A 13,326-nucleotide genomic window follows, 5' to 3' on the forward strand; every position below is an offset into this window, starting at 1 on the left:
TTAAATGTAAACAACTTTCTTCTCGTTACGTTGCTCTGATACACACAAAAATCATGCAGAATTATTACACGGATTAATTAAAACTGCTGGAACATAATTTTGCATCATATATAGCCACAGAGACACCTTAATATGATCTGTTTTCATTGATGCAAGGAATCAAGATTTCTTCCAAAGACAGTCTGTTGTCTGAAAAAATGTGATAATCATATAGGTAATTGCGCTAGATTTTTCTGAAAGTAGTACAAGTCGAACTCTGTTCTCTTAAGCAATATTTTTTAAAAAGAAATGCATGTTCATATATTTTCACAATACAAAAGAAATGTGTAATGAAGCCCTCTGAAAATGAAACCCTTTCTGGAATGGTCTTTGACTTTGTTGTCAATTACCCTCTGCTACAAAAGGTTTGTTAACTACTTGCTCCTTTAATTGTGTGTCTCATAAGATTAGAATGATTATTGTCCCAAATGAGGAAACAATATTTCGAGCAGTATTTTAGTACCAGTTACTTAGCATTATTAACATTTTGCTTGTCTGTACTCCATTAAGTTCTTGGCTATCATGCGCATACAATGTACTTTAATTCTAGAATTATGTGACTCAGTATTGTGGATTGATTATTGGGGTTTATCGCCCGAGCATCAATATTTCAGCTATATTCAGGCGATGAACATGAAGTGGATGATGAAATGAACATGATATGATGATGATGAAATGAAAAAAAGGATAATAAGGTCAAGAAATTTTGATTGCCACTACAAAAAGGGAGGGATGGGTAGGGTTTGGCAATTAAGCCTCCTGTGGCAGAATACCACAGCAGGGTTCTTTAACATGCGAGGAACGTGGCATCTTTCCCAACACGGTGCATCACTATGGCTTGCGGTCAGGTTTTCCTGCCCATGCAAATATTATTGTAAGGGCATTGTCAGCAATGAGAATGTACAAAAATGTGGACGTTATTTTCCCAAGATAATTACAACAAGTCATAATTATTAGAATCTTGATAGATGGCCTTTGATTTTATAACCTTTCAGTGTACATGTAGGCACTTGCATGTACAGTAGAACAAACAAATTGAACAAATACATTTATTACGATAATTGTGTTTTCTATTCAGCAGAATATATCACAAAATGAGGTGACTACTTGTGATAACAGTTTCTGTGTACACAGTGTGTGGCTTGTTATATTATCAGCAATGGTATTCACTAACTCAAGTAAATTTGCCTTGTCCCAGTTCCACTGAAAATCACTGTTACGGTGTTACCAATCCTACATAATGTTAATCCACATCAGGCGGAAAATATAGTTGTATCTTTCAGTGTCTTATGATATTGCAAAATGCAGTAAACGACAGTATCAGTTTGGTTGGATATTGCATTGTTAGTGGTTCCATACAGCATTGAGTCCATCCCACAGTACACTCAATAAAAAAATTTGGTTCTTTAACACTTAAGTTGGAATTTTAAATCTGTGTTAGTTGGTGAAACACTGTCTCAGATTTTTTTGGATGAATATGAGTTGCACCCATCCAGCTGGGACATTGTATTTTCCAGGTGTTAATTTTGTAAGGAAAATCACTGACCTTAGCACAGTGAAGTCATTCTCATTGATCTCCGCCCATAGCATGGAAATTCTTATAATTTTCAAGGACTTGAGCTTCCAGGTCTCTGTCTTCAAACTTCACTAAGGACCCCTGAAATCACAACAAGGGAGTCTGAGGGACTTGTGAAAATCTCAATCCAGTTGCTGAAATCTACACTAGTAATATAAGGCAATTGTGGAATCCAAGCTGTCAGCACAATAAATCAGCAGTTGAGACGATTAGCATGTGGTGTTAATGATAGACAAATAACAAATATAACATAAAAAGATGATAAGACAATATTCTACCTTAAGTACTTGAATTTTTATGCTTTTCTGGGAAGTTTTTTTTTACTATGGAATCAATGACAGAATATGAAAGTGGTGGTACCTTGCTTGTATGATACTTTTACTTTCAGTTCAGTACATATAGGTATAGAGTATAGATACATTTGTATATGTATTTGCACATAGCTCATCTATTTCATTTCATTTTAGATAAGTGGCAACAATTAAAATAGATTTTGAATCATCCAGAACTCTTGACTGTATCAGGTGCTCAGTTATTTGGTGCATATTGTTTTGATTTTGCTTTCATTGAGGACAAATTTTTCTGGGCATACAAATTCTTTGCCATATAAATTTTTGGCAACAAGCCGGAGCTAATAAATTTAAAGAACTTGCATGTATATAGCAATCAGTGTCATGTTAGCCAAATTCTGCAACTCCACCTCAATTTTTACCATCCATGCCTGTCAGGCTGGTGTCAATTTCAAAGAAAGTATACTGACAGTGAACATGTTTAAGAAGTCAAGAAAGAAAATAACACAGTGAGCTTGATAATGATGAGATGCAATAGTTCATCAGTTTGTTTATCAGTAATATATTACAGAGGATTTGACACTGTCATTGGAAATATCCTGTATTAGAAGCCTGAAATAGGAAATATCAGGCAATAAGACCATGGAAAAATAGATTGCTGATAAAACTAAATCACCTCTTGTTTTCAACAAACTCGACAGCTATCATTTACCTGCTTGTAACTCAAAGACTAACGTAGCTACATAATATTTCTATTTTTCAGAGAATGTTTAAGTTATGAGTTCTATGAACCAACAACAGAGTTATGGTATAAAGGAAACCACAGGTGATAATGATCAAACGAATTAAAAGACGTCTGTCACAGAGTTTCAGTAAAGATCAAAATGTGGATGAAAGTTTTTCAGAATTAACCATAGAGGACCATGGAGCAAAAGAAAATGGTTCAAGTAAGTAATCTATAGTCCATATGCCAATAAGGTTGTCAATTGTGTACACCTATATTCCATTTTATAGATTTACCTACTTGTGTAACAGAAAATACAGTTTATGACTTTAAAAAAAACATTTGCAAATTATTGATACAATTAATCATGCTAGAAAGAGAGATAATAAAAGTATAAAAGTACTTGATTGTTGCTTTGTAATATCTGGCATCCAATAACAAAATGATACTTGATTAATCAGTGTCCTACTGGATATTTTGTAGATGGAAAATCAGAAAATAATTGATTCCATTCATATGTTGGATTTTATTTTGATCTTATAATTAATAAAACTAAGCCTTAGACAAATTCTGTGAAATTGTTGACTATAAATGAGAACATTTCCTTGGCTTGCTGTTTTGGTAAAATGTGTACAAAAATGTATGAGCCATTTCTGTCAAATAGATATTGTTGAAGAGAATATTTTATCTCTTCAGAAGCAGTAGACAAAATGACATCTAATATGAAAATTATTAATTTGTTTCATCCCATATACTGACCCCCAGTGAATGGTTAATTGCCTGGAACTTCTAGTCATCACAATATTGTCTCACCGTATACATGTATACTGACCCCCATTGAATGGTTAACTGCCTGGAACTTCTAGTCAACTGCTAGTCTGACTCCCCAGTGAACGGATATCCCATTGTCTTGCCCCTTTATACTGAGCCCCAGTGAATGGTTAACTGTCTGAAACTTCTAGTGATATTTCCTTTGTCTTGCCCTTTTATACTGAGCCTCAGTGAACAGTTAACTGCCTGGAACTTCTAGTGATGTCTCCCTTGTCTTGCCCCTTTATACTGAGCCCCAGTGAATGGTTAACTGTCTGAAACTTCTAGTGATATCTCCTTTGTCTTGCCCTTTTATACTGAGCCTCTGTGAACAATTAACTGCCTGGAACTTCTAGTGATGTCTCCCTTGTCTTGCCCCTTAATACTGAGCTCCAGGGAACAGTTAACTGCCTGGAACTTCTAGTGATGTCTCCCTTGTCTTGCCCCTTTATACTGCGCCCCAGTGAATAGTTAACCGCCTGGAACTTCTAGTCATATCTCCTTTGTCTTGCCCCTTTATACTGAGCCTCAGTGAACACTTAACTGCCTGGAACTTCTAGTCATATCTCCTTTGTCTTGCCCCTTTATACTGAGCCTCAGTGAACGGTTAACTGCCTGGAACTTCTAGTCATATCTCCTTTGTCTCACACTATATATTGACCCCCCGTGAGTGGTTAACTGCCTGGAACTTCTAGTCATATCTCTTTTGTCTCACACCATATACTGACCCTCAGTGAATGGTTAACTGCCTGGAACTTCTAGTCATATCTCTTTTGTCTCACACCATATACTGACCCTTAGTGAATGATTAATGGCCTGGAACTTCTAGTCATCTCTCCTTTGTCTTGCCCCTTTCTACTGAGCCCCAGTGAACGGTTAACTGCCTGGAACTTCTAGTAATCTCACCTTTGTTATTGTGTTTTCAAGTTTCTTGCAATAATACAATATAAGGTTTGTACAGGTAATCATCAAATTATTGTTCAGTTTGTACATATTGAATTTTTGATAATTATACTCAACCTACATTTATGAACTGGGGTATAATAAGCTGGTCATTCATTGCTAGTCCTATATAAGCATGGAAGGAGTAATGATCCTATAGACAGCAACGAACCAACCAATCACATAATGTGTAAATGTTAAAAACAATATATACATGTAGATGATGTACATGTAAATTCACAAATCTTGAGAGGGCAATTTCTCAAGTGTCACACTGTAATACCAATGAGTAATCCAATATTAATACTTGATCAGTTTGACATCCATAATTAGAAACTATCTGGTTGTATGCAGCGTAAGTGGAAAATTTACATATGGTTGCTACTAGACACTTTATTAGTTGTGGGTTTTATCAGGTTATTAATAAAGTGACAATACAATAAGAAAATGTTAGCCTGTAGAATTTGTTGAGAAGAGATCAAACAATTAACCAAAGAACTGAAAGATACAGCAAGTAAAGAAGTGGAGAAGCAGTTTGGATTTAAAGGAGACCAAGATGTTCCAGTTCTAACAGATCAAGTGCTGATTCTGTAATAACGTTAGTTGGGCTGCAGTTTCTCAGACTGGAAATTGACTTCTGATACTTAATACTGATTCTTGATATATTACTTATCACAAGGCTACTTCTTTGCTCTTCTATCCATAGTTTTATAAGACTACTCATTGACATCCTTGAAGATTTTATAAATGTATTGTACTAACATTCTTAAAGAGACAGGGTAGAGTTGTGACTGTGACAGGGGTGTTAAAAAAATCAGAAATAGTGAATATACCTCATGACAAGGAGTTTTTTTTTTTTATTAAAGACTAAGTGTTTTCATAGACCAGCCACTATGTTTCTTAGAAGCAGAGTATTCAAATACTTGAAGTACCAGTTTTTTTTAGGGTTTTAAGGCTGTCATTATATTTAAATATTTCTTTTTATTCCCTCTACAAAGCAGGAGGTACATTGTATACAGTGATCATGTCACAACCATCTGTTAGTTTGTCCCTAGTTCTAATCTGCAGCTCCTCTGAAACAGCTGACCAGAATTTGATGAAGCGTTTACAAATTCTTAATCACATTATGCCATGAGCAGCTTTTATGATTTTTTTTCCTTTCGAATGTCTATTGCAGTATTAGGGGTTTCTTGATGCAAAGCATGGATTTTGTGATTGGTTGACCAGATGGGACCATCTCCTAATCTGCAACTCCTCTGAAACAGCTGAATGGAATTTAATGAAACTTTCACAAATTCTTTATCATATTATGTCATTGTGCACTTCCTATAATATTTTTCAGTCTGAATGACTTTTTCTGTATGGTTTCTATGTGGTGCAGCCAGGTATATCTCCAAGTGAGCTTTGCTCAGTTTTCTAGTTTGGTTAAGATGTATGTTTGAATTACTAATTTTAATTGGAATAAACAAGTTTTGATATGTATCAGAAATATTGAACCATATCAGATTCTGTGATTCAGATATGAAACTTTAGTTTCAAACATGCCTAAGTGTTACATGTTGGTGAGCAGGTGTCACCAATCTAATGAAAGCATGATATATACTTGTAAATCTTCTTGAATTCATAAATATCTTCCTGAATGTGTTTGTATACCTATTTGGCAACAAACATGGCTGCCATGTCTATGGATCTATGTGATACCACAGAAGAAAGGCAGGGATTTTGTGGGTTATGAACTGATTAGGAATGATCAGCCTAAAACGGTTAGTAAAAAGCAATGTTAGGATTTTCCAGACAATAAGTTGAATACAAGCGAATTGATTTCTTTGAAATTGTACTACAAGATGTAAAAGATGGGGTCGTGACTTGAACTTGAAAGGTCAGAAACAAGCATTTTCCCGATGTCTTGATAACAACTTGTGTTAAAGTGAATGGATCTTGATATTATACTACAAAATGTCATACCCACAAATGAAGGCTACCATTGATTTAGGAGTTGTGAGTGAAACTATAGAGAAATATTGGCCAAGACGGACCATTTTATTTTTGATCAAATTCTTACCCTTTGTCAAATATTTAATTTCAATGGAATTCAGAGCTGTATCAAGCTTGAATGGCATGTATGGTGTGTCCATACCTTTTTCAACTGTTCAGGGTTTGACATTTATGGTTGTATCCAGTTGTGCCCTGCAAAGCATTTATTGAAAATCATAACAGATAGGAAGACACTTTGTTGCTTAGGCCTACATACTGTAAGTTTCCATTTGGTCAAAGTTGTTGGACAAGTCATTATTAAGTTATGGCCCTTGAAAAAGAAAGACTTTTTTGCAGTATTAAGGCAAACTATTTTGAAAACTGTAGCAAACAGAAAAACACTTCAACTTGATGAAATAATTCTCAAAAGTCCCCAGTCCTTGTGACATTTAGTTTGGCCTCTGTAAATGAAAAATGATTTAATTATTGTTCTGTTAGATCCACAAAATTTTTAATTTTTTTTTCCAGTGAGCTATTAGCCTGTAGTTTGTGGTTGCTAACAATGTTGAAACAAAACAGTTCTACCCAATGTATTTAATTTGACCTATTCTTTCTATCATCTCTTATGTTTGCTATATATCAGAAGGTTGAATAAAGATGGTTGTTATTCAAACAATGTTTGTGTTGAACGAGATATATCTGGGAATGTGAATGCTACTATTTAGACCTATTTATAGATGATCAAGTCATTTCTGATCAAAATAGATACTAATCTGTACTATACATGTCAATTTATCCCAAAAATAGAGGAAATCCTCTACTATATATAATTAGTTTTGGCATGGGTTTAGGTTGGTTCCCTATCATACTGAATAAGAGAAGGTATTATACTTTTTGTTAATATAAAGATATGGGAAAAGGTTGTTGAACTTTAAATCTTCTTTTTGTTATCATTTATTTGATTTAGATGCAATTTTTAACCATATGAATTAAATTGATATTATCAAAAACAAAATATTTGTGAATGAAAGTTTGAAAGTTAATCAAGATTTTTTATGCATTATGGAGTCATTGTCTCTTAGTCAAACCTCTCCTAAATCACTTTCATCAGTATTAGTGTGATGATGACATTTGTAATGTATAATGTCACTTGTTGGATGGAAAAGATTCATTGGAAAGTAATTTTGTCTGATATCAAGTAATCATGTTTCTTTGATGAGAATAACTTTACAAATAGTATTAGGATAAAACTCTTGTTTCTTTGTCTTTTATCATTATGACTTAAGATGAAAAACAAATCCATAAAGATGTATCACAATGGGAGGTATACAACTACAAATCCTTAAAGATGTATCAAAATGGGCGGTATACAAGTACAAATCCAAAAAGATGTATCAAAAATGGGTGGTATACAAGTACAAATCAATAAAGATGTATCAAAATGGGTGGTATACAAGTACAAATCCTTAAATATGTATCCAAATGGGCAGTATACAAGTACAAATCCAAAAAGATGTATCAAAATTGGGTGGTATACAAGTACAAATCAATAAAGATGTATCAAAATGGGAGGTATACAAGTACATATCCATAAAGATGTATCAAAATGGGTGGTATACAAGTACAAATCCATAAAGATGTATCAAAATGGGAGGTATACAAGTACAAATCCATAAAGATGTATCAAAATGGGCGGTATACAAGTACAAATCCAAAAAGATGTATCAAAGATGGGTGGTATATAAGTACAAATCCATAAAGATGTATTAAAATGGGAGGTATACAAGTACAAATCCATAAAGATGTATCAAAGTGGGAGGTATACAAGACAAAAATCATAAAGAATGTATACTGAATGAACAAATAAAAACTGATACATACCTATTACCATATAATGGATAATTTGGCTGGGTGCTTATTAATGCGTATTTTAGCAGTCTTTCATAAAATAAATTCAGCTAAATATTAACTACAGGCTTAACTTCTTAGTGCATCACTTAACATATACCAAAATTAAAAACACAGTAAATTTTCATATACCTCTTTGCCTCAAAATTGAAAAAAATTACCCCTGTCAAAGAGATCTACCTCCTTTCTAAATAGGATCTATAATTGTTACTGATGTTCAGGTTTTTAAGTTTTAAAGTTAATGTATTTATGCTCTAGAATATCTACCTAATTCCTTTGTGGCTTTAAATTGTAATGTTTAAGGGTATACTTATTTGGTGCCTTAACTTTTCATCATGCATATTTCAGATTTCTTTGTATCAAATTATTTTATCAAATACACACATATACATGTGTTCTGTAACATAGAAAGTATAAGTATAAACTAGGTTAGGAGAACAATTTTGGAATCCAACTTTCATACTGCTTATTCCTGGTTTTCAAAATGATATTTACCCGGTAATTAAAAAAACATTATTTTCCAATAGAAAGAGTAAGCTTAGATTTACTTTCAATGGTAGATATCCTAATAGCCCTTGGTTATGAGAAATGTTCTGTCTGGCTTTTTTTTCAGGTAAGGGAGATAATACGGGAAGTGGCTTTTGGTCTCACTAACCACTTCCGGGTCAAATGGCCATCCCCCCATGTAGTACCAAAAACACTGAACCTAGACATATGCATTGTAAGTGCATTATTTGTGTGTATTATGATTAAAAGTAGTCAAAATAAAGCTGAGAATGTGTACTTTAAAATCATATATGTAATGAACTACAAAAGTGTATGAATATTGTTTACATGTGTGAGTAATATGCCTCCATGCTGTCAGTTAGCAGAACAGGTAAAAATGTGGATTTTCAGTATTATTTATTCAAGTAAATTTTGTGAAGAATTTCTACTATCATCGTACCATTAGCATAATGATTTTGGAAGCCTTATTTTCCAAGCTTCGCAACGGTATGCAGCTTTAAGATGTCATTTGTCCTGGGAATTCACAGTGAGACTTTGAAAATTACTTTTTTAACATGTAAAGTAATGGAAACGTTAGAAGTGGTTAGTGAGACCTTTTTTTCAGGTAAGGGAGATAATACGGGAAGTGGCTTTTTTTTCAGGTAAGGGGAGATAATACATGAAGTATTTCATTAAATTGTTTGAGCATAGGTTTTGTACATGTGCTTATTCTGTTTTCTATCCCCAAGAGAAAATTCATGTTATTTTCAAACAAAAAGTGTGCTTATTCTTTTAATATCAGTTTTCTGTAATACTTAAAACAATATTGCTGTTGGTACATTATACAGAAACCAGAAAATAGTTAAAATTAAAAACATTTGGAGATACATGTAAGAGTAATCAAGGGAACCAAGATTCTAGCAGATATCAAAAGAATATTATCCAGGGACAAAGGGTAGACATGGAAAACAGAAACACACCACAAAGAACATAAAATAACATAAATAATAAATACAAAGTAACAAAAGTAAATGAGCAACTCGGGACTCCACTAAAAACTAGGGGCATGGACCAGGTGTACCAGTAGGGTAAGCATCCTGTGCTTTTCTAGAAACAAAAGTCAAGTCCAGGGTAGACAAAAGTGGAAAGGAAAACTATGATATATGTTTTAAGAAGAAGGATTTCATGAACTATCATGACACTTTGCATGAAAGACTTGGTAGTTTACAATTAACAGTTGCCTACATGTGTGGTTTCAAGAAGACAATACTATAAGTTGTCCATGTCTTTACACTCAACAATCTAAGAATAAGGAAAGAATTAACACACAAATATACTTTCATATACTATGAGCAAGTTATGTTTTAGGTCCTTTAGTCTCAGTTTCCGCTATATATATAGATGACGAAATTAATTTTATTAAACAATCCTAATTTCGGGGATTTGATACATCGTATCTATCCCAAAGAACTTGATATAAAGGGTACTACAGACATTGTGAAGTCAGCCTCATAATAGGCTTCTGGAACAGGGTTATGTTGCTACAAGATTTATGGTCGTCATCATGAACTCGTGGATCGTCATGTTGTATTCATCTGCACCATGAAAACTGATTTATTCAATGTGTCATAGTTTTCCTTTCCTCATTTGTCTACCCCAGACTTGACTATTTATGAGCATCTCGGAGGTGTATCTATAAAAGCAGAGGACGCTTACCATACCGGTGCACCTGGTCCATGCTCCAAGTTTTTAGTTGAGTCTGAGTTAATCATTTGGTTTTGTTACTTTGTATGTATAATTTTAGTTACTTCATGTTCTTTGTTGTGTATGTCTGTTTTCCATGTCTGGTCTTTGTCCCTGGATTACATTCTTTTGATTACCACTTTAACCTTGGTTCCCTTGATTATTGTTAGAAAGCTCATATTTGTTAATGCTGATTTTTGTTGACTATCATGAAAATTATTAAATTTCATGTACCGTTATCTTCTTAGCACATCAGTACTGTGCTAGGTTGCATGCTAGTTGATACTTATTGACAGGGTATAATGGGAATAGCAAGTTATTTTTCCATATGGCATAGCCGAGGGCAATAGTTGTAATCAAGGGGAAAATAAACTTACTGTTCCCCAAATATACAGTCAGTGTTTTGTAATACTCAAAGAGACAGTAATTTATACCAAAGACTGAAACATACTAGATCTAATAATTATTATAATAAACTTTGAGAGAGTAACACAGTGTACAAGAACTTCCCTGAGGCCCTCATTGAGAGAGTAACACAGTGTACAAGATCTTCCCTGAGGCCCTCATTGAGAGAGTAACACAGTGTACAAGAACTTCCCTGAGGCCCTCATTGAGAGAGTAACACAGTGTACAAGATCTTCCCTGAGGCCCTCATTGAGAGAGTAACGCAGTGTACAAGAACTTCCCTGAGGCCCTCATTGAGAGAGTAACGCAGTGTACAAGAACTTCCCTGAGGCCCCCATTGAGAGAGTAATGCAGTGTACAAGAACTTCCCTGAGGCCCCCATTGAGAGAGTAACGCAGTGTACAAGATCTTCCCTGAGGCCCTCATTGAGAGAGTAACGCAGTGTACAAGAACTTCCCTGAGGCCCTCATTGAGAGAGTAACGCAGTGTACAAGAACTTCCCTAAGGCCCTCATGCAACACAAATGGAGTCACTATATACACTTAAGTCTGTTTTCAAACATGACAAAATAGTACAAGGAAAAAAAAAAACAAACAAAAAAAAAACCAAAATACATAAAAAACAAACAAAACAAAACAAAAGTAACTAATACAAATATGTATTATTGTTATAAAATACATAGACACAGCTGTATTGGCTAATATACAAATTACTTGCCACTCAAATACTGCTTGATTTTATGTTTAAAGCTCGGGAAATTAGGAACTCCATATACATGTACCTACATGTATTCTAGTAATCAGTCATTTTTTCACATTGAGGAAACAACAAACACACAAGTCAACCTGCTGACTTGGCGCTGTCCATGATGTTTCTGTTGTCTGACTGAAATCTCTGGACTCAACCTAGAATAACAATAAATGACTAGAAATCCAGATGATTTGTCAAAATCCCTGTAACAGAATGAAATTCCCAAAAAATAAATTATGCTTGTGGTCAAGTAGTTTCAGTGATGGCAAATAGTCAGGAAGCTATTGACCGGTCAATAGTCTTTTGGTGCACAATTCATCAGAATAGTTAAAGTATTCACATAAATTTTTGTAAAGAAAGAGTACAGTGAGGTGTAATTAATGGTGAATGTATATATTGCAATTTTGTGTAGCTTGTCACCCCTGACTTTTATTTTTTATCCTGTGCCTCTGTTGGGACTTGTCCTCCCTGACTTATTTTTATTTAATATTTTTATCCAGCTAGTGTGCCACTTATCTCCCCCTGACTTATACAAGAATATTCTCCTGATGTTGGGTAGTATCAAGTGTGAAGATTGTGACCAGACTTTGATAACCTTTTCCTCAGGTTAGCCTGTATATAGGTCTTGGGGTTGTTAGGTTATCAGTATAATTTTCTACCTTTCATCAAGAAATGATATTTTGTATATATGTTGAATTTTATCAGTTTATTTTTGTGCCCTCTTGAGATCTTTGCAGTAACAGTACTCATTTGCTCTGATAAAACAGATAATACACCAAGATCTGCCATGCGAATATGAAGTAGATCTGAGATTAACAACAGTTACATGATTAAACACACCTGCATGTGCATAAATTTGCATATATGATCTATTCTAGAGTACTTTTAAGTCTTGTAAGACTTTAAATTCTTTGTCAACTGTACTTGAACTTTGTGAACTTTATGTAAATGAATTTTTGAAGATCAGTGTTGGGACAAAGATTTGTGTAAATGAATTCATCTTATTTTCAATAAGACTGATCAATCTTACAGCATGACGTAGAAATAATGCATATCCTAACCTAAAGTTTTTTTTCATCGTTAGAAATGATATGATTCAGGTAAAAGGTCCAGATTGAATGAGATGTGGAGAATATGTTTTAAACATGAATACCCATTATACAATGAAGTATAATATTTGATTTGATACAGAGCTTTATGTAGTATTTGATTTACAACAAATATTCCGTCATTCTGACATAGTAACACCATATCATCACTTGCTTTTCATTATGTATGATGCTGCAGAACTAAGTTTATGACTAACTTTACTGTTCTGTCACTGACATAGCCCTTCATTGTTTGAATCAGATAATAGTCTTGTTTCAAATTGTAACTGTATGACCATTATCTCAAACTTGTAACTGTGTGACCATTATCTCAAACTTGTAACTGTGTGACCATTACCTGTAACTGTGTGACCATTATCTCAAACTTGTAACTGTGTGACCATTACCTGTAACTGTGTGACCATTATCTCAAACTTGTAACTGTGTGACCATTATCTCAAACTTGTAACTGTGTGACCATTACCTGTAACTGTGTGACCATTATCTCAAACTTGTAACTGTGTGACCATTATCTCAAACTTGTAACTGTGTGACCATTACCTGTAACTGTGTGACCATTATCTCAAACTT

General features: G+C 34.1%; 1 protein-coding gene across 1 annotated transcript in view; it reads left to right on the forward strand.

The window, feature by feature from the left end:
- The first annotated feature begins 96 nt into the window (after positions 1 to 96).
- Positions 97 to 13,326, forward strand: part of LOC148626930 (cyclin-dependent kinase 17-like) — a 60,308-nt gene continuing 47,078 nt past the window's right edge. The window contains exons 1-2 of the mRNA XM_088564527.1: positions 97 to 214; positions 2,669 to 2,852. Coding sequence (XP_088420653.1) covers positions 2,738 to 2,852 — 115 coding nt within the window. The 5' untranslated portion in view covers positions 97 to 214; positions 2,669 to 2,737. The remainder of the gene's footprint in view (positions 215 to 2,668; positions 2,853 to 13,326) is intronic.

This window comes from Perna viridis, chromosome 1 (assembly GCF_037379345.1).
Source record: "Perna viridis isolate PV_CMFRI_1.1 ecotype Kerala chromosome 1, ASM3737934v1, whole genome shotgun sequence".
Taxonomy (NCBI): Eukaryota; Metazoa; Mollusca; class Bivalvia; order Mytilida; family Mytilidae; genus Perna; species Perna viridis.